This window comes from Geotrypetes seraphini, chromosome 2 (assembly GCF_902459505.1).
Source record: "Geotrypetes seraphini chromosome 2, aGeoSer1.1, whole genome shotgun sequence".
NCBI classification, from domain to species: Eukaryota; Metazoa; Chordata; class Amphibia; order Gymnophiona; family Dermophiidae; genus Geotrypetes; species Geotrypetes seraphini.
The window spans coordinates 229487475-229509304 of NC_047085.1; the positions used below are offsets into that span (position 1 = coordinate 229487475).

At 49.3% G+C, this 21830-nt stretch overlaps 1 protein-coding gene across 2 annotated transcripts in view; it reads left to right on the forward strand.

Moving 5' to 3' along the window:
• The window catches only part of MYH9 (myosin heavy chain 9), an 807001-nt gene that overhangs the window by 488243 nt on the left and 296928 nt on the right, over positions 1-21830 (forward strand). For both annotated transcript variants that reach the window (XM_033935132.1, XM_033935133.1), the window contains exon 24: positions 564-687. In XM_033935132.1, coding sequence (XP_033791023.1) covers positions 564-687 — 124 coding nt within the window. The remainder of the gene's footprint in view (positions 1-563; positions 688-21830) is intronic.

A 21830-nucleotide genomic window follows, 5' to 3' on the forward strand; every position in this document is an offset into this window, starting at 1 on the left:
AATAAAAACTAGCATGTAATATCCAATTTCTCATTTATATTATTTATACATTGGGGGGGGAGTAGCAAACTTAGGGCTAGATTCATTAAGCAGACCGATCGTGTACCAATCGGTTTGCGACCCCGAATCTCCTCCTCTCACCGCCCTGACTCTCCTGCCCTTCCCTGCATTATGAGCCTGTAGTTTTAACCTGCGGGTTTTAAAGCGGGTTAAAATCACGGGCTTGCTAACATTTTGTGAATAACCTGGCGAAGCTTGAAGAATGGTCTGAAATTTGGCAGCTAAAATTTAATGCTGAAAAATGCAAGGATTTATTGACTGTTTTTCTTTCTCTGGATGGGTATTTTGTAGCAGCCATATGTCAGTTTTTATTTTTGTTTTAGTTATGTAATCCTTTTGGACATCTCAGTGGGGGTTGGCTGCTTGTTTCACTACTTGTATATTGGAATAACTTTAACAAAAATGTATTTCAAAAAAAAATTCTAAATGTAGTTCAACCAAATTTTTACCTTCAAGAAGTCCAGTATTTAAATGTTTTGATAAAGTTGCTTTGAAACCTACAGGAGAAGAAACAACTTGAAGAGAGAATGGCAGAATTTACTACCAATCTGACTGAAGAGGAGGAGAAGTCTAAGAGCTTGGCCAAACTGAAGAATAAACATGAGGCTATGATCACGGAAATAGAAGGTAAGAGAGTTCACATGGTTGTTTTTTTTTGGGGGGGGGTTAATTCTTTATTGATTTTCAAACTACAAATGGGCAATAAATGAATCACATATATGTACATTAATAATAAGCACAACAAAACTTACAAATATTACTGCAACAAAGAAATTTCCCCCTCCCATCTAATAAATAAATCAAAACCTTAATGAAACCATTCACAAAATCCCTGAACTAATTCTCTTCCCTTACCCCCCCCCCAAGGATGTGTATGTTTACTTGTCTATACAATAAAATTGGATTATTCCTCTTTATAGTATTTAGCCAATGTCTCCCAAACATCCATAAAATTCTTAAGTCGTCCCTGTTGCATGGCCATACAATGCTCCATTTTATATGTATAACACATGGATTCTCACCAGAATGTGTGGTTCAACCTATCCCAGCTTTTCAAATTTTTCAATCCCATCGTTAAAAGATATCGAATCTCTTTTCTCCCAAGTCAACATGAAAAGTTCTCGATCAGAAATAATCCCTCCTTTCTATCTGAAAAAATACTTTTTACACTTTGGTCCTTTTATTCTGTCCATTATTCAAAACAGCCTACTTACATCAATAGTACCACCACAATGGAAGTCTTCATCAATTACCCCAATCATTAAAAATCATAAATCCAGCATAAATGATTTATCTAATTACCGTCCGATAGCGAATATTCCATTTTTGGCCAAACTCACTGAAAAACTAATATTTAACCAGCTTTCCGATTTTTTTGAAAAAACAAACGCACTACACCCACATCAAACTGGATTTAGAAAATATCATAGTACAGAACACTCATTAATAGGTCTAACTTCCAACATTCAATACTACCTTGACCACCATAAATCCGTGATTCTTTTCTCTTTAGACATCTCAGCTGCCTTCGACACCATTGATCACGATTTGCTTTTAAATAGATTAGAAGAAAAAGGTTTAAGCGGCGCAGTTCTAGATTGGTTTAAGTCTTATCTTAACAATCGTACTTCTTCTGTAAATTTTAACAACGAAGACTCCACTACTTTTACTTCAACATTTGGAATCCCTCAAGGATCCATTTTATCTCCACTTTTATTTAATATTTTTTTATCGCCTTTATTAGAAACTTGTCAGGCCATAGGTTTTATTCCATACGCATACGCTGACGATATCCAATTAATCCATCCTCTAGATCCCGAAAATGTCTCAGACATTGCCTCCATAAACCATAAACTAGAACAAATACACAATTGGTTGAACTCAAATAAATTGTCATTAAATATTAATAAGACCAAATCCATATTATTCAACTGGAAAAAAGACATACGCCTTGCAAAATCATTTATTCTTAATAATTCTCCTATTAGTAATGAAACATCAATTAAAATTCTTGGGGTTATACTTGATGACAGTTTATCTTACCATGACCATATCTCTTCTATAGTCAAAAACTGTTTCTTCAAACTTCGTCAGATAAGAGCCATTTCCAAATTTCTAAACCCTTCATCCATAAAAATCTTAATACACTCATTTATCATTGCAAAAATCGACTATTGCAATGCCCTATTCCTTAATATCACTCAGAAGGAAAGAAGGCGACTCCAAATCATCCAGAATACGGCCATCAAACTTATCTATAACGCTAAAAAATTTGACCACGTATCCCCACTGATGATTGACGCACATTGGTTACCAATAAATCATAGGATATTGTACAAAATTATATTTCTAATTTTTAAGACTTTAACATCTAGCGAGCCACAATTCATTTCAAAATCTTTGATTCCTTACAAACCACAACGTTCTTTACGTTCATCTGAATCAAATTTACTAACTATCCCATCTCTAAAAATCATCGGTACACGGAGAGCAGACATCTTTACTGTAGCAGGTCCACAAGCGTGGAACTCCCTTCCTCAGTATATCAGAATGGAACACGATATCTCAGCTTTTAAAAAACTTTTAAAATCCTATTTGTTTAGGGATGCCTACGATCTTTAAAGCCCTAATGGATATACTTTGCTTAAATTAATTTTCTCAACGAGTGCCTTGTAACTATTTACCCAACCTTTCGTTTTTTCCCTTTTTTCCTAAGCCCTTATTGTAACTTTGCCCCCTTTTCCTCGCTTTCCTGTTAGTCATTATTGAAATTTGCTGTTTTTAAATGTTTATTAATGTTTCTATGTTTTATGATATTATGTACATCGCTTAGAATATTTAAATAGGCGATATATCAAGAGTTAAATAAACTTGAAACTTGAAACTTGAAACTTAAAATAAGCTGCATGAGAGTTCACATGATTAAAAACATCTGACAGGTGCAGTACTTTGTAGTGTTTGTTATTGCTGGTCAGCACTTTCAAGAAGTGACTTAGATGAATAAAATGACACAGCACAGGCTATGGTTAATGGAAATTGGGGGGTGGAGGGGGTGTAATATGGGCACTGTAATTTTATTTATACCAAGCAAACTCTCTTCTATATTGAAAAAAACAAGATATACAGAATAATAAGAAAAAGAAAAGATCCTCACCTACCTTGACGCCCCCCCCCCCAAAAAAAAAGGCAGAAGTGTAAAATATCCATAAAACAGAAAAGAGCAACTTTCCACTGAGACTATATAAAAGTAAATTTTATGAACAATAATTATACCTCCCCATCTCTACAGTTCAGTAAAATCAACTCTTAATTGAATATACAGGTAGTCATCGACTTACGACCACAATTGGTTCCGACTGCTAGGTCATAAGTGGATCAGGACATAAGTCGGCCTATGTTAAATTAAGGCAAGAATATTAGACTGGGTAATGATATTTTAATCATCTTAAAGCAATCTGTTAACATTTTCTGTCTTTCTAAGTCAAACAACAATACAATTGTGGAAAAACAGACAAAAATAAGAAGTACAGTAAAGTACATTATCCAGGGACAAGCAGGCAGCATATTCTTAACGTATGGGTGACGTCACCGACGGAGCCCCGGTACGGACCTTTTTAACTAGAAAGTTCTAGTTGGCCGCACCGCGCATGCGCGAGTGCCTGACCGCCCGACGGAGGAGTGCGTGGTCCCCAGTTTCTTCGTTTCTGCGGAGCGAAGAAGTCGCATGTTTTTCAACGGCCGTTGAAATCATTAGTTTGCCTTCCCGCTTGCGTATTTTTTCCGAAGTTCTTCCTTTTTTCCCTTTGGACTACTTTATTTTTCCCTAAAAAAAAAAAAAAACTCGTCGAGTTTTCTTTATTTTTTCGAGCCGGCCCCGGCGGGGCCTGTTGTCACCATACAGGCCTCCGGCTTTGATTTTGCAGAGGCCGTGTTTCCCTTCATGCCCCCTCAACCGGGTTTTAAGAAGTGCTAGCGGTGTGCACGCCCGATCTCTCTCACAGACCCGCACAATTGGTGCCTCCAGTGCCTGGGTCCAGAGCATCGGGCTGACACCTGGACCCGCTGTGCTACACTTAAAAAGCGCACTTTGAAAAAGGCAGATCCAGCAAAAGATTTTGTTTGGTACCGGATCTGCCATGGAACCTGCCGCGACGTCGACGGCGCCCCAAAAGTCGGCACCGACGACGTCGACACCACCGGACCCTTCCTCGGGGTCGTTGGGCCCAGGTAAGCCGGCTAAGAAGCCTTCCACTTCCCTCAAGCGCCTTCCTGCCACGGTTGCGACACCGGCCATTCCGGCGCCGCACCGGCCCCGCAAACGCTCCGCTCTGATCTCGGTGAGTGCCTCATCATCGGCCTCCTCATCGCCGGAGCGTAGAGCGGCACCTATGGTACCGAAGAAGAAAAAAGCGGTACCGGTGCCTCCCCTGGATGACCGCATCGCAGCCATACTCCAAACACAGTTACAGGAGCAGCTGCAACAACAACTCCAACAACTGTTGCCGGCGTTGCTGGCACCGCACCTTCCGGTACAGGACTGGTCCGAGCCTCGCACTGTCCCATCGGTGTCGACCCCCTCGGTACCGACTAATACCTCCATGCCGGTGCTCTTGGCCGAAACACCTACGGTGCATACCCGTGCTACTGCCGACCCTGTCCGGTCCCAGGAACGACATCGGTCTTCCTCACCCGGTACCGCTTCGGTGCGCTCAGGCAAATCTCTCTCAAAGACCCGCCATGCCGAGCCCTCCACGCCGATGTCCAAACGTACGCACCCCGACGTTAGGGACCCAGACTTGTGGGAAGACTCCCCTCACGGTACCGAAGAGGACGCTTCGTCAACCGACGAAGAACCCTCCATGACCGACACCGCCTCCAAACCAGAGCAATCCTCTTTCTCTAAATTCCTTAGGGAAATGTCAGCAGCTCTTTCCATCCCCTTAGAGTCCGACTCTAAGAAGTCTCAGGCTTTCCTCGATGCCCTAGACTTTGAGCAACCTCCCAAGGAATTTCTAAAGTTGCCCGTCCACAACATCTTACGGGAAACTTTCTATAAGAACTGGGAGACTCCCCTCACTGTTCCCGGAGCCCCTCGTAAATTGGATAGCTTGTACCGGGTTATCCCAATCCCAGGGTTTGACAAACCTCAATTGCCCCACGAGTCCCTCCTGGTGGAATCTACTTTGAAAAAATCTCAGGGTTCCAGTGTATATGCCTCCACCCCTCCTGGCAGAGAGGGAAAAATCATGGATAAATTTGGTAAGAGCCTTTTCCAAAATTCCATGCTAGCCAATAGAGCCAACAACTACACCTTCCACTTCTCCTTCTACATGAAGCATCTGGTGCAACAGCTCTCCTCCTTACAGAAATATCTTCCTGAACGTAAGGTCCCTTTGTTGCAGCAACAAATTTCCAGCCTCCTCCAACTCAGAAAATTTATGATTCGCTCCATCTACGACTCATTTGAGCTGACCTCTCGCGCCTCTGCCATGGCGGTGGCTATGCGCCGTTTGGCATGGCTGAGAGTCTCTGACCTAGATATTAACCACCAGGACCGCCTGGCTAACGCACCTTGTCTGGGCGATGAACTCTTCGAAGAGTCCCTGGACTCAACAACCCAGAAACTCTCAGCACATGAGACCAGGTGGGACACTCTAATCAAACCTAAAAAGAAAACTCCACCTGCTCGTCCCTACAGACAACAGTCTTCTTACCAGCGTAGGTTCTCGGCCAGACCTCAAAATCCGCCTCAACAACAGTCTCGCCGTCCTCGCCACCAACATCAGACTCAGGCTCGCCCACAGACTCAACCTGCCAAACCTCCTCCTTCATCTAAGCCGTCTCAACCCTTTTGACTCTTTTCTCCAGAACATAGCCATTCTCCCACCATCGCTGCCTCTCCTTCAACCTATCGGAGGACGTCTTCAGCTTTTCCTCAGCCGTTGGGAGGTCATCACTTCGGACCAGTAGGTCCTCAACATCATTCGCCACGGCTACTCTCTCAACTTCCAGACTCTTCCACCAGACCATCCTCCCGTAGAGTCTGCTTCTCACTCCTCCCAAACCCCCCTCCTCCTGAGGGAGGTCCAATCCCTCCTTCTCCTCAATGCCATCGAAGAGGTACCTCCGGACCAAAGGGGTCAGGGATTCTACTCCCGCTACTTCCTGGTCCCCAAAAAAACAGGAGTCCTTCGTCCCATCCTCGATCTCAGGGACCTCAACAAGTGGCTAGTCAAAGAGAAGATCAGAATGCTCTCCCTAGCCATGCTTTACCCTCTTCTCTCCCACCACGACTGGCTATGCTCCCTAGACCTTAAGGAGGCCTACACTCACATTCCAATCCATCCGACTTCACGTCGCTACCTACGGTTCCAGATACAGCACCATCACTATCAGTACAAAGTGCTACCCTTTGGCCTCGCATCATCGCCCAGAGTGTTCACCAAGTGCCTTATTGTGGTGGCGGCCTTCCTCAGGTCTCACGACCTTCAGGTGTTCCCCTACTTGGACGATTGGCTGGTGAAAGCACCTACGTCTCCGCTTGTACTTCAAGCCACTCATCACACCATCTCGTTCCTCCATCTCTTGGGTTTCGAGATCAACTACCCCAAGTCGCATCTGCTTCCCACACAGCGACTTCAGTTCATTGGAGCAGTTCTCGACACCACTCTAATGAGGGCATTTCTCCCCTCCGACCGCCATCGAACTCTGCTCCACCTCTGCCGTCAGGTGCTCCTTCATCACTCCATTCCATCTCGGCAGATGATGATCCTCCTGGGCCACATGGCCTCGACAGTCCATGTACTTCCTCTGGCGCGACTCCACCTCAGGACACCTCAGTGGACTCTAGCCAACCAATGGTCACAGACCACCGATCCTCTTTCTCATCCCATCTCTGTGACATCGTCTCTTCGGCAATCTCTTCAATGGTGGTTGAACTCCTCCAATCTTTCCAGGGGTCTACTCTTTCATCTACCCTCTCACTCCACGATCATAACCACAGATGCCTCCCCCTATGCATGGGGCGCTCACCTGGGAGATCTTCGCACCCAGGGACTCTGGACCTCTCAGGAGCGTCAACATCACATCAACTTCCTCGAACTCAGGGCCATGTTCTATGCTCTCAAGGCCTTCCAGCACCTTCTCAACCCTCAGGTTCTTCTCCTGTGCACAGACAACCAAGTCGCCATGTACTACATAAACAAGCAAGGCGGCACCGGATCTCCCCTCCTCTGTCAGGAGGCCATCCGCATCTGGACCTGGGCCACGGCCCACAGTCTCTTCCTCAAGGCTGTCTATATCCAGGGCGAGCAGAACTCCCTGGCCGACAATCTCAGCCGCATCCTTCAACCTCACGAGTGGACCCTGGATCCTCCCACACTCCACTCCATCTTTGCTCTCTGGGGCACTCCTCAGGTGGACCTCTTTGCAGCTCCTCACAACCATCAGCTGCCCCAGTTCTGTTCCAGACTCTTCTCTCCTCATCGTCTGGCCCCGGATGCATTCCTGCTCGACTGGACGGATCGGTTCCTCTATGCCTTTCCTCCCCTACCTCTGATGTTGCGGACGCTCTTCAAACTCCGCAGGGACAGAGCCACCATGATCCTCATCGCCCCTCGGTGGCCTCGCCAACACTGGTTCTCTCTCCTGCTTCAGCTCAACTCCAGGGAGCCCATTCCTCTTCCTGTATTTCCTACTCTACTTACACAGCAGCATCAGTCTCTACTACATATCAATCTGTCCTCGCTCCACCTGACAGCTTGGTTTCTCTCGGGCTGACCTCTCCAGAGAATCTGTCTCAGCCCGTCCGTCGTATTTTGGATGCTTCCAGGAAACCGGCCACCCTCCAATGTTACCATCAGAAGTGGACCCGGTTCTCCTCTTGGTGTCTCCTTCATCATCACAATCCCACCTCACTGGCAGTGGAAACTGTACTGGACTATTTGCTTTCTCTCTCTGACGCTGGCCTCAAGTCGACCTCAATCAGAGTCCACCTCAGTGCCATCACTGCGTTTCATGAGCCTATCCTCGGAAAACCTCTTACGGCTCATCCCCTGGTTTCCCGGTTCATGAGAGGCCTCTTCAATGTCAAACCACCTCTGAAGCCTCCTCCAGTCGTCTGGGACCTGAATGTGGTTCTCTCAGCCCTCATGAAACCTCCATTTGAGCCTCTTGCCACAACTTCACTCAAATTTCTTACGTGGAAGGTACTTTTCCTCATTGCCATCACCTCTGACAGGAGGGTTAGTGAGCTGCATGCACTGGTTGCCGACCCACCTTTCACTGTTTTTCACCATGACAAGGTGGTTCTGCGTACCCATCCTAAATTTCTGCCTAAGGTGGTCTCGGACTTCCACCTCAACCAGTCCATTGTATTGCCTGTTTTCTTCCCTAAGCCCCATTCCCATCCTGGGGAACAGGCGTTACACTCGCTGGATTGTAAGCGTGTCCTTGCATACTACCTGGATCGTACCAGGGCTCACCGCTCATCTCCTCAGCTCTTTCTGACCTTCGATCCTAACCGTCTAGGTCGTCCTGTCTCTAAACGGACGCTTTCCAACTGGCTTGCTGCCTGCATTGCGTTCTGTTATGCTCGGGCCGGTCTCTCACTGGAAGGTGCTGTCACGGCCCACAGAGTCAGAGCTATGGCTGCTTCTGTGGCTTTCCTCCGCTCCACACCTATCGAGGAAATCTGCAAGGCTGCCACTTGGTCCTCAGTTCACACGTTCACTACTCACTACTGTCTGGATGCCTTCTCCAGACGGGATGGACTCTTCGGCCAATCTGTGTTACAAAATTTATTTTCCTAATGGCCAACCATCCCTCCTCCCTCTCTGTTAGCTTGGAGGTCACCCATACGTTAAGAATATGCTGCCTGCTTGTCCTGGGATAAAGCACAGTTACTTACCGTAACAGGTGTTATCCAGGGACAGCAGGCAGATATTCTTACGTCCCACCCTCCTCCCCGGGTTGGCTTCTTAGCTAGCTTATCTTAACTGGGGACCACGCACTCCTCCGTCGGGCGGGAAGGCACTCACACATGCGCGGTGCGGCCAACTAGAGCTTTCTAGTTAAAAAGGTCCGTACCGGGGCTCCTTCGGTGACGTCACCCATACGTTAAGAATATCTGCCTGCTGTCCCTGGATAACACCTGTTACGGTAAGTAACTGTGCTTTTAAGTCATGGCACCACTGGTGCTTGGCTGCAGATTGTCAATATCTCTTTCATCAGGCAAGGCTGCGTACCCTGTGATGGGTGGAGTTGCTCTTTTCATAAACATATTGAGCATCGTCTGAATTGTTAGGTTTTTTTTTCTCTTCATAAATTTCACAATAAGGACAAAATGTGTCGAGTGCCATCCGTTCAATCCTCGCAAATCGTTCAATGTTTGGGTCCATGTCTTCAAAATAGGCGAGGAGTTTATTCAGTAGAGAGAAGCCTTCTGACAGTCCCTTTGTGGTGAACATTTGTTGTGGCGCCTCATCCTCTTGGTCTTTCTCTAATTCTCTTATTTTTTTTCTTTCTTCTTCTAATTCTATCAGCTCTTCATTCATAAGTTCCCCTGATTCCCAGTCTAGCAACTCCTGAACATCTTCCATTTCACATTCCAATGAAAGGTCTTTTGACAGTTTCACTATTTCTTCACAAATCTCATCAAGTTCTTGTTCTCTGTTAAATCCAGCAAAGGTATTCACATAGCGCTTAACACACTTCTTCCATACACCATTCATACACTTTTCCGTCACTGAGTCCCAAGCAGTAGCAAGATTTTTTTTTTATACACTTAAGAATGTTATACTGTTTCCAATAGTCACCTAGTGATAGTTCAGGGTCAGCATCTATAGCAGCTATGGCTTGGGTGAAAGTGGTTCTGAGATAGTTTGCCTTCAAAGTAGCAATCGCCCCTTGGTATATCAGTTGAATAAGTAGTGTATTGTTCGGGGGCAAAAATAGCACTTTCACATTGGGTTAGAGATCAGCTAAGTAATGTGGATGTCCAGGCGCATTATCAAGCAACAGTAAAATTTTGAAGGGGATTCCTTTCTCCAAACAGTACTCACACAATTACTGTACCAATCCTCAAATAAAGCCTGGTTCATCCAGGCATTACGGCTTGATCTATAATAAATTGGCAAAGTGTGCTTGTTTACATTCTTAAATGCATGTGGATTTTCAGAGTGGTAAATTAATAAGGGCTTCTGCTTGAACCCATTGATATTCCCTCCAAGCAGTAGAGTGAGTCTATCCTTGTGTGCTTTAAATCCTGATATGCTTTTGGCTTCTTTGTGGATGTGTGTCCTGGCATCTGCTTCCAATATAACCCTGTTTCATCCACATTAAAAATTTGCTGTGCCAGATAACCCTTGACCTTGATTATTTCTTCTAAACTGTCAACAAACTTTTTAGCTGCTTCCTCATCCGCACTCGGTGCTTCTTCAATCACCCAAACATTATGCAACTGGAATCTATTTTTAAACCTCTTAAACCAACCAGTACTTGTCACAAAATCTTGACTGTAGTCTACTCCAGCGCGTTCCTTTAAAGTTCCAAACAGACTTCTAGCCTTTGACTGTACTGTAAAGAGGCTTAAGGGCGTCCGCTTTTGAATCTGATCTTCCCTCCAAATGTTTAACAATTTTTCCATTTCATGGGTGGGCTCAGTATGTTGCTTCGTAATCACTGTTGACCGCAAAGGTGCAGAGCCTTTCACAGCTTCACAAATTCTATTTTTGTCCTTTATAATAGTAGACACAGTAGAGTGTGATAACTTTAGATCACATGCGATCGCATTCATTTTCTTTCCTCCTTCATGCTGTTTTATTATCATTTTGGTGTCCAGATCTATGGTCTTTCTTTCCTTTTTGGAAGGCTGAGGAGTGGACATAGACAATTTCCTCTTCGTTGTCATTTTTACTGCATGAAATCGCCAAAACAATTCACGTGGGGCAACACCCCTGCATACGTTATCACGTTGTGTTGCGAGACTTCGGAGAGCGGAAGTCGCATCGTAAGATCGAACAGTTGTAACTTGGATAGGTCGTAAGTCAATGACTATCTGTATCTGTCAACTTCTCTAGTTCTGCCAAATTATGTAGCTTAGAAAGCCAGTCTTGAAGTGGGGGACAATAAGTTTGCTTCCACTTGGTGGTAATTACACACTTAATTGCAGCCAAACACATGCGCTTTAGGTGCACCTGTCATCTGCGACCTCGACAATTATGGAGGCCCAGCATGCAGGCTTTAGGGTCCAAAGAAAAGGTAATTTTCAAGCCCAATCCCATAGAATTCATACTCTTAGACCAAAATGTACCACCAAATATGGAAAAAGTACCTTTGTCCTGTAGACCACGCTAACACAAGTGATTATATTTTTTGGAAGGTGAGTGGAATTAAGACCATAAACTGCTGTTGAGACAGACATGGGAGAAGCCACTGCTTGCCCTGGATCATTGGCATGGAATACTGCTACTATTTGGGTTTTTGCCAGGTACTTGTGACTTGGATTGGATTCCGTGAAGAAAGATACTGGACTAGATGGACCATTGGTCTGATCTAGTAATGCTATTCTTAGTTCTTAAGTTGTATTAAATAAAACTGCTGTCCTTGTGTACTCTGCAGTTTTATAGATGTTAATATGCCAAGTAGCATTCATTGTGAAAATGAGAATTTGCATTTGGAAGTGTACTATATTCTATACTATGTAATCAAAGTACAAGTGACTACTATTCTCTGTGGACAAGCAGAATATCATGTGCTCACCTGTGGGTGTCACTGTTGGTGATGCTCCCTAGTATTAGAAAATGTCATGGGGACAAATTTGTCCCCATCCCTGCGGAATCTCAATATCCCCTTCTCATCCCTGTGAGTTCTGTCCCTTTCCCATTCCTGCAAGCTCTGCCTTACCCACACAAGCCTCAAACACTTATGATTTTAAAGTGTTCGAAGCTTGTGTGGTTAAGGCAGAGCTTGCCAGGAATGGGACAGGAATAGAACTTGGGGTATGGGGAAAATTTGTCCCCTTGGTCATTTTCTACCTGGTGTTTTTACTTAAGCTTATCCCAGGACAAGCAGGCATGATATTCTCACATGTGGGTGACGTCATCTACGGAGCCCCGGCGCGGACAGCTTTTCAAGCAAACTTGATTGAAGTTTCAAGTTTGCACACTGCACCACGCATGTGCATGCCTTCTCGCCCACTAGAGGGCGCATCCCACCTCGTGGTCCTCAGTTCAAATTTTTCCGCGGAGCAAGAAAGCCCTGTGGATCTGAGCTCCAGTGTTTTTGCCTTCTAGCTGCCGCGTTTAGTTTGTTTTCCCTTCGAATTAGTTCGCGGTGCTGTTTTTCTTTTCGGTTCCTTTCAAAAAAAAAAAAAAAGTCTTTCGTTTTTCCTCGGGCTCCGGGGGCTCCCGGAATCCGTGGCCGCGGGACGTCGGTACGTTCCCGGCCTTCTTCTTTTTCTTCGTGGATGTCCCGTCCTGTTACGGGATTCAAAAAGTGCAGCCGGTGTGAAAGGTTGCTTTCCATCACTGACCCTCACCGGTGGTGCATTGTCTGTCTTGGGCCCGAACATCCGACAGACTCGTGTGATCGCTGTGCTACCTTCCAAAACAGGGCCCTCCGTCGCCGTAAGGCAAGAATGGCCGAATTGTTCGCCGTCGACGCGCCGCCTAAGGCCTCGACGTCGGCCCCGGCCTTGACCTCGGCCTCAGCGTCCTCGGGGGCCTCGGCCTCGCCTCGGCCCTCTTCCTCGAAGGCGTCGTCAGTGAAGCAAGCTTCGGGTAAGTCCTCTGTTCCATCCCCTTCAGCAAAGAAGCCATCCTCGAGTCAGGCCAAGGCGGGTGGGTCGACCCCGGCCCCGCATCGGACTTCGACTCCGCACACCCCGAGGGAATACTCGAGACCGAGGTCGCCCTCCAGGGAGTGTGCCCCGGACTCGGAACTCCCCACCTTCGTGGGGATTCCGGCCTTCCAGGATCTCCTCCGAGCTCTGATCTCATCGGAGCTGTCGGGAGCCCTGGAAGTGTTGCAGCGTGCTGCGGTTCCGGCGGCCTCGACCTCGGCCGGGGCGCCTTCGGTCTCGGAGGCCCCGGCCTCGGCTCCCTCGGGAGCCCCGGCCTCGGCGACCTCGGTCTCGGGTACGGTGGCCCCGTTCACCTCGGTCTCGGCCCCGCCCCGGACCTCGACCTCGGGGGAACCCCCTGAGCGGAGTGTAAGGCCCAAAGAAAAGTTGCGCAGAGTGCGCCGTCTTTCCTCCTCTTCCTCCGGGTCTTCCAGACACGCCTTGCCCTCGACGCGACCTCGGACGGGGCGTCGATCGAGGAAGTCTAAGCGGCCCCGAGGCTCGCCTCGGCGCGACCGTTCCTCGTCGTTCGGGGGGCGAGGCGCTGCAGGTGTCGGAGTTGCGCCTCGACAACCCGAGGCTCCTCCGCTCACCTCATGGGAAGTCTTCCCGGGCCGCCTCGCCGAGGAAACGGGAGAGTGTCCCACGAACCCCTGGGTCCTCACCCAAGGGTTCTGCGAGGAGGATAACTTCCCCTTCCCCCTCGAGGGCCCTCGAGAGGGGATCCTGGGATTCGGGATCGGTTAGGGATCCTCATTATTCCCATGAGGCCTCCCCCCTCTCCTCGGTGGGGCGGTCGAGAACCCCGTCTCCCCAGGCTAGGCCGTCCTCATTTTCATCCTTCGTTCAGGACATGGCCCAAGCCCTGGGGATTGACCTGATGGTAGGCTCTCGGTATTCCAAAGAATTTTTGGAGGAACAGGACCTCCCCACTCTTCCTAGGGAGGTGCCTAGACTCCCTCTCAACAGTGTCCTTCTGCAAACCTGGCTGAATAACTTGTCAAACCCTCTTACAGTCACGTCTGTGCCTTCAAAAATGGAATCGAAGTATAGGACGATTCCCCCTAAAGGGTTCGATAAGGCGCAGCTCTCACACCAGTCTCTTCTGGTGGAGTCTGCTCTTAAAAAATCACAGCCCTCACGGGTTTCTGCGGCGGTTCCACCAGGCAGGGAGGGGCGGACCCTGGACAAGTTTGGCCGTCGCCTCTATTCAAATTCCCTGATGGCCACCAGGGTTCTAAATTACGCCTTCACCTTTTCCTCCTATTTGCGTGGTATGGTGAAGGACCTTCCTCAATATCGAAACTCGTTACCGGACTCCCAAAGAGCAGGATTCGATAAGTTTATGTCCAACCTGTCTCAATTGCGGTTGTACCTATTCCATGCAGTGTACGACGCCTTTGAGCTGGTTTCGAGGGTGTCGGCCCTCGCGGTGGCCATGCGCCGCTTGGCCTGGCTTCGCACCCTCGACATGGACCCAAACCTGCAGGAACGCCTGGCAGACTTGCCTTGTGTGGGGTCCGAGTTATTCGACGAGTCATTGGATGCGGCGACCAAGCGCTTGTCGGAACAGGAGCGCTCTCTAGCATCCCTGGTCCGCCCCAAACCTAGGCCCCCGCCGCAGAAACCCTTTCGGCCTCCGCCGCGCCGATACCCTCAGAAGTCGACCCCGGCTTTCTCGAGACCGCCTCCGAGACGTCCGTCTCAGCGAGGCAGAGGGGGACAAACCCAAGCCCCGGCGCAGGGCCCTTCTAAGCCCGCGCCTTCCTTTTGACGGGCTGAGCGGACGGGGCGGGTTCCCCTCCGCACTTTCACAGGAACCCCTTCCTATCGGGGGCCGTCTTCGGTCCTTCCGGGAGGCATGGACCGGGATTACCTCAGACGCTTGGGTGCTCCGGATCGTCTCCGAGGGCTACTCGCTCAACTTTGTGTCCTCACTGCCGGACAGTCCCCCAAGTTTAGTCCCCTGCAACCGTTCGCAGCTACCGACCCTTATAACCGAAGCCAAAGCCCTCTTGAAGCTTCGGGCGGTCGAGCCGGTCCCCAAGGACCAGTGGGGTACGGGGTTTTACTCCCGCTACTTTTTGGTCCCAAAAAAGACCGGGGACCTGCGCCCCATACTGGACCTCAGGAAGCTCAACAAATTCCTGGCCCGGGAGAAGTTTCGAATGCTATCTCTCCCGGTTTTGTATCCCCTCTTGGAGGAAGGGGACTGGATGTGCTCCCTCGACCTGAAGGAAGCATACACCCATGTTCCGGTGCACCCCGCCTGTCGAAGATTTTTACGATTCCAGGTGGGGGACCTCCACCTCCAGTACAGGGTACTGCCCTTCGGCCTGGCCGCGTCCCCACGAGTATTCACGAAGTGCATGGTGGTGGTTGCAGCAGCCCTCAGGTCACGTGGACTCCATGTGTTCCCTTACCTGGACGATTGGCTCATCAAAGCCCCGACCAGGGAGGGGGTTATCTCAGCGACCCGACAGTCTATTGCCTTCCTGCAAACTCTCGGGTTCGAGATAAACTTTCCAAAGTCTCAGTTGAGGCCGTCGCAGTCTCTTCAATTCATAGGTGCGGTGCTGGACACGGTGCGCCTACGCTCCTACCTGCCGACCCAGCGGTTGGAAGCCTTGGTACGGATGAGCCGCCAGGTCTCTCAACTATCGAGGGTGTCGGCCAAGCGCATGATGATGCTGCTGGGCCATATGGCCTCGACGGTACATGTCACGCCGTTTGCGAGGCTACATCTGAGGATCCCTCAGTGGACCCTCGCGTCCCAGTGGCGTCAGGAGTGCGACCCGGTGTCTCGCCTCATTTCGGTGACTCCGCCCTTGCGGAAATCGCTGCGTTGGTGGACAGACTCTTCAAATCTGTCCATGGGGCTATTGTTCCGCACTCCGCCTTTTCGCAAGGTCCTGACCACGGACTCCTCGGAGTACGCGTGGGGAGCCCATCTCGACGGTCTTCGCACGCAGGGCCTGTGGTCGGCAGAAGACCGTCAGTGTCATATCAACGTGCTAGAGCTGCGGGCCATCTTCCTAGCACTTCGAGCCTTCGTTCACATATTGCAGGACCAGGTGGTCCTCGTCCGCACGGACAATCAGGTGGCAATGTATTATGTGAACAAGCAGGGAGGAACGGGGTCATGGCCCCTCTGCTCCGAAGCTCTTCGCCTCTGGGAGTGGGCGGCCTCCCGGAACATCTTCCTCCGGGCGGTCTACATCCAAGGAGAACGGAATTGCCTGGCGGACAAACTCAGTCGACTTCTGCAACCGCACGAGTGGACTCTACACTCAGCAGTTCTACGCGAGGTTTTCGCTCGCTGGGGAACGCCACAGGTGGATCTGTTTGCCTCTCCGGAGACACACAAACTACCACTATATTGTTCTCGGATGTACTCGCAGGACCGTCTGGAAGCGGATGCCTTCCTACTCGACTGGGAAGGGAGGTTCCTGTATGCATTCCCTCCGTTCCCTCTGATAATGCGAACGTTGGTACACCTAAAATCGTCCACGGCCACGATGATTCTCATAGCACCTCGGTGGCCGCGTCAGCACTGGTTCTCCCTGCTGCTCCAGCTCAGTGCCAGGGAGCCTCTTCCCCTGCCTGTCTCTCCTTCTCTGCTGTCTCAGAGTCAAGGATCCATGTTACATCCCAATCTGCAGTCATTGCACCTGACAGCCTGGTTTCTTGTTCCCTGACTCCTCCGGACCTGTCTCAATCGGTGAAGGAGGTGTTGGAAGCCTCCCGCAAGATCTCGACGAGGCTTTGCTATGCGCAGAAATGGACCAGGTTTTCCACCTGGTGCTCGTCTTTTCACCTGGATCCGGTATCAGTTCCGGTATCCTCGGTTTTAGAATATTTATTTCATTTGTCGCGCTCCGGCTTGAAAACCACTTCGGTGCGGGTTCATCTCAGTGCGATTTCTGCTTTCCACCAACCTCTGGAGGGACGCCCTCTGTCACTCCATCCCTTGGTGACACGCTTCATGAAAGGGTTACTCAGGGTTTGCCCCCCTCTTAAGCCTCCGTCTGTCGTGTGGAATTTGAATGTAGTTCTGGCTCAACTGATGAAACCCCCTTTTGAGCCACTCAACAAGTCCCTCTTGAAATTTCTGACTTGGAAGGCGGTGTTTCTGATTGCCCTCACCTCCGCCAGGCGGATTGGGGAGTTGCAAGCCTTGGTTGCGGACCCTCCTTTCACGGTCTTTCATCACGACAAGGTGGTTCTCCGCACCCATCCTAAGTTTTTACCTAAAGTTGTTTCTGACTTCCACCTCAATCAGTCCATTGTCCTTCCTGTGTTCTTCCCGAAGCCCCACTCCCATCCTGGCGAGACGGCGCTTCACACGCTTGACTGTAAGAGGGCGTTGGCATATTATCTTCAACGCACCAGGTCTCATCGGAAGGTCCCTCAATTGTTTTTGTCCTTCGATCCCAATCGATTAGGGCATCCAGTTTCCAAGCGCACTCTGTCTAACTGGTTGGCCGCTTGCATTTCCTTTTGCTACGCTCAGGCTGGCCTTCCTCCCCCGGGTCGGGTCACGGGTCACAAGGTCCGAGCAATGGCAGCTTCGATAGCTTTTCTCCGATCCACTCCGATGGAGGACATATGTAAGGCTGCCACTTGGTCTTCGGTTCATACATTCACCTCTCATTACTGTCTGGACACTCTATCCAGGAGTGATGGCCGGTTTGGCCAGTCAGTATTGCAAAATCTGTTTTCCTAAATTGCCATCCTCCCACCTGCCCTGTTTTGGTTAGCTTGGAGGTCACCCACATGTGAGAATATCATGCCTGCTTGTCCTGGGATAAAGCACAGTTACTTACCGTAACAGGTGTTATCCAGGGACAGCAGGCATATATTCTCACAACCCGCCCGCCTCCCCGGGGATGGCTTCCTTGCTAGTTATGGAACTGAGGACCACGAGGTGGGATGCGCCCTCTAGTGGGCGAGAAGGCATGCACATGCGTGGTGCAGTGTGCAAACTTGAAACTTCAATCAAGTTTGCTTGAAAAGCTGTCCGCGCCGGGGCTCCGTAGATGACGTCACCCACATGTGAGAATATATGCCTGCTGTCCCTGGATAACACCTGTTACGGTAAGTAACTGTGCTTTTTGGCAGCATCAACTGCACATGTGTGCACCTTCCTTCTCACTTTACTCATGCAGGACCAAGGTAGTTGTCTATCTTCTATGGAGCAGAGAGATGGTTTAGGTCTCCCCTCAGCTTGTGCCACCTTGAAAATCCTCAATTTCAGCAAGTTCAGCCTTTTTCAGCTTCTCTGAGCTATTTTGTTGTGCCTCTCACCAAGTACACCCTTCCCTTTAGTTTTTCCTATTTTTTTACACTTATTTTTCTGTGGTTCCTTAGATTTTGAGCACTCTGACCAGGGAAAATGCCCTTTTTTTTTTTCTTCAAAACGGTGTTTGATTTTGCTGCAACTATTTTCCCCAGCATTCCAGAAGAATCCTAGTGGTTTTAAGTATTCCAGATGCAGCAGCAACATGTTATTCATGGATAACCATTCACAATGCTTAACATATTTTGTGACTTGGCCATAATTTTGCCGACGAAATCTTTCTGCCAATGTCGAAACAAATGGGTTTTAAAAAGTACTGTCTGTGCCAGCGGTCTGTTTCCATAACTGACCCATATAGCTGGTGTCCCTGAACATTGGGTGGATTCCTGACTTGTTTGCTGCGTTCTACCTTGCAGAAGCACTCAAAGCAAGTTTCAAGTTTCTTTATTTTTGATATACCATTATCAAACATGTGTCTAAACGGTGTACAATAAAATGAGATTAAAAAGAAAAAAAAGGGGGCCAATTAAAAAATGTCTTATCAAATGTTAAAAATACTGGACAAGTTTGCACTGACATTAGAACATATGAATATTCTTACTGGGTCAGACCAATGGTCCATCAAGTCCAGTAACTGTTCTCATGGTGGCCAGTCCAGGACACTAGTTCCTGGCCAAAACCCAGGGTGTAGCAATATTCCATGCTACCAATACATGGAATGAGAGGGAAGTAGGGGAGGAAAAGCTCTTTGGTTCAACGATGGCACACAGGCAAATGTTCCGATCCACCGGTACCAGCATCGGAGGACATTCCAGTTTCAGGCAAGCCAGCTAAGAAGCCATCCTCCTCTCAACCAGTGTCACAAACCTCGACAACATCGAGTCCCTCAAAGCAGCCTAAGAAGAAACACCAATGCTCTCCATCTCTGCAGGTGTTGTCTCCTTTAGGGTTAGCATCCTCACCAAGGTCACCCACGCCTAGACACCCTGCCGCAATGATGGTATCAGCTGTTGAGCCAAGGGTACCGGTGCAGTTATTTAAGGAGCAGCTGAAGGAGTTCTTCAGGAGGGGGGAGATAAATGACATGTTTTAAATATACACTTTATATATACACTTTACAATTAATCAAATCTTTGAGTTGGACTCGTTTGTTATGAAGCAATGATTGGAAAATAAACTCTTTTTCCTAAGAGGGGGTTACCTCCTCCTCTTTAGAGTTTTATACCTCTGAGCTGTATTTTAGCATAACGGGTCCTCCTCGTGGGTTGAGTTACCATTATAGAGTCGGTTTGTTTTTGTTTACACAGTATCTTTTCTGACTCTCTTTTGTTACATTGTCCCTGTTGATAGTGGAAACAATGTTTTAAATATATGCAACATTGCTATTAACATTGACTCCCTCAGTACCAGCTCAGCCTAAGCATAGCACCTCAAAGCCATAGGGTACTGACTCCAGATCCCCATCGAGGAGTCGGTCTCCAGCGTATCAATCTGCTAGTAGACAATGACACTTGTCATCGAGACATCAATCCTTGGCCTCTCACAGTCGCTATTCATCGAGGCATCAGTGTTCTTCAAGGTATTTACGCTCATTTTCAGCAAGATGCTCTGCATAGAGATCCCATCGATCAATTTCACATCGCTGTCATACTTTGAGGGATAAGAGGCCTTCTCATCATAATTCTTCCTCTTCGGACCGGTACCGAAGCCATCATCTCACCAGTCTCCTTCACATGCCTTGTCTCACAAAGAATCTCCTGGGGTACTTAACAGTTGATTCTGACCTCTCTCGCCACCATACTGACTCTTGAGTGTGAAGCCATTCTATCTGCTCCAGAATCGTATGGTATACCCTTGGATCCATCTCCTCCTTCCCCAAGAAGGTCTCCACCTGAAGGACTGTCATTCACAAAGTATATTAGGCAGTTGGAGAAGGACCTCCCAGTCAAGTTAGAGGCGGATACTGAGCCCAGAGCAGAGCTTCTAGATGCCTTGGATTTTAGCATTAATCGTTATATGCATTTGTAAAACTGTATTTTAAATATGTTGTATTATCCCAGGACAAGCAGGCATGATATTCTCATATGTGGGTGATGTCATCTACGAAGCCCCGATGCGGAAGCATTTTCAAGCAAACTTGATTGAAGATTTAAGTTTGCTCTGCTGCTCCACGCATGCGTGCCTTCCTGCTCCACTAGGGGGCGCATCCCCTCGTGGTCTCCAGTTCAAAATTTTCCGCTGAGCCTAGAAGTCGTGTTTTTTCAGGCTCTGCCCCAACTGCCTTCTAGCACCGCGATTTTCTTATTTTTTTCTCGATTAAGTCGCTGTGCGCGAATTTTTTTCCTTATTCAACTTGTTCCTGCTTCGTTTTTGACCGACCCGGAGGCTTCCGGGTCCCCATGGCCGCGTGGCTACTCGAGCCGCGGCCACTTTCGATTCTATGTCCCGGCCTTTGACCGGCTTTAAAAAGTGCACCCGGTGCTAGCGGCTTCTCTCCATCACAGACCCGCATCGCCGGTGCATCCTCTGCCTGGGGGCCGCTCATCCAACAGACTCCTGCCCCCAGTGTGCTACTTTCCAGAACCGGGCCCTCCGTCGAAGAAAAGCCCGCATGGCAGATCTCTTCGCCGCCGACCAACCCTCTACCTCGGCCTCGAGGTCGGCCTCGGCCCCGGCCTTGACCTCGGCCCCGAATACCTCAGCATCGCCTCGAGACTCGAATCCGAAGTCCTCGGGACAACAGAAAGCCTCGGCTCCGGGTAAGTCCCCTCTTCAGGTTCCGCAACAGCGAAGAAGCCAGCCTCGGGGACACCGGCGACGCATGGCGGAAGTCCCATGCTCACAGCCCCGGCGAAGCCCTCCAAGCCTTCGGGCCGTGCCTCCACCACACGGGAATACTCTGATACGAGGTCGCCCCCGGTGGAGCGCACCGAGGCAGTGGACATGCCCTCGATGCTGTCCGTGCCCGTTTTCCAGGACCTACTCCGAGCGATGATTTCATCGGAGCTGTCCGCTGCAATGGCCCATCTACAACCGACCTCGACCCCGCATGTGCCAGACCAGCCTGAGCCTCGCGTCGAGCCACCTCGAGGAAAAGCGCGCAAGCTTTGTCGCATCCCATCCTCCTCGGACTCCTCGCCAAGACACCCGAGGCGCTCTCCCTCCACAGACCGCCGCGGGGCAAAACGTCGTGCTAAAACGACAGAAACCTCGAACCGCCGTACCTCCAAGAAGGCCCGAGGTTCCCCCACTCTACGAGGCCGTTCACCTACACCTCGTACAGGACCGCTGAGGGTGACGGAGCTATCACTCTCCAACCCACGCATCCTCCGAACTCCCCCTCGGACCGGGGCTCCGATCCGAGGTTTCAGACTCTCACCGAGGGAGTCCGGGTCGAGGTCACCGATCCGTCATCGATCGGTACCCTGAACCCCGGCATCGTCTCCGAGGGGTTCCTCGAGACGTCGGAGATCCACGACCCCGGAACACTTTCACAGTGCTTCCCCGGTCTCAGAGCGTGGATGGGAGCAGGAGCCTCGATACTCGAGGGAAGCCTCCCCATCCTTCTCCACCCGACGGAGGTCTCGTTCACCGACCCCGCAAGTGGCCTCGGGAACATCCCGCCCATCC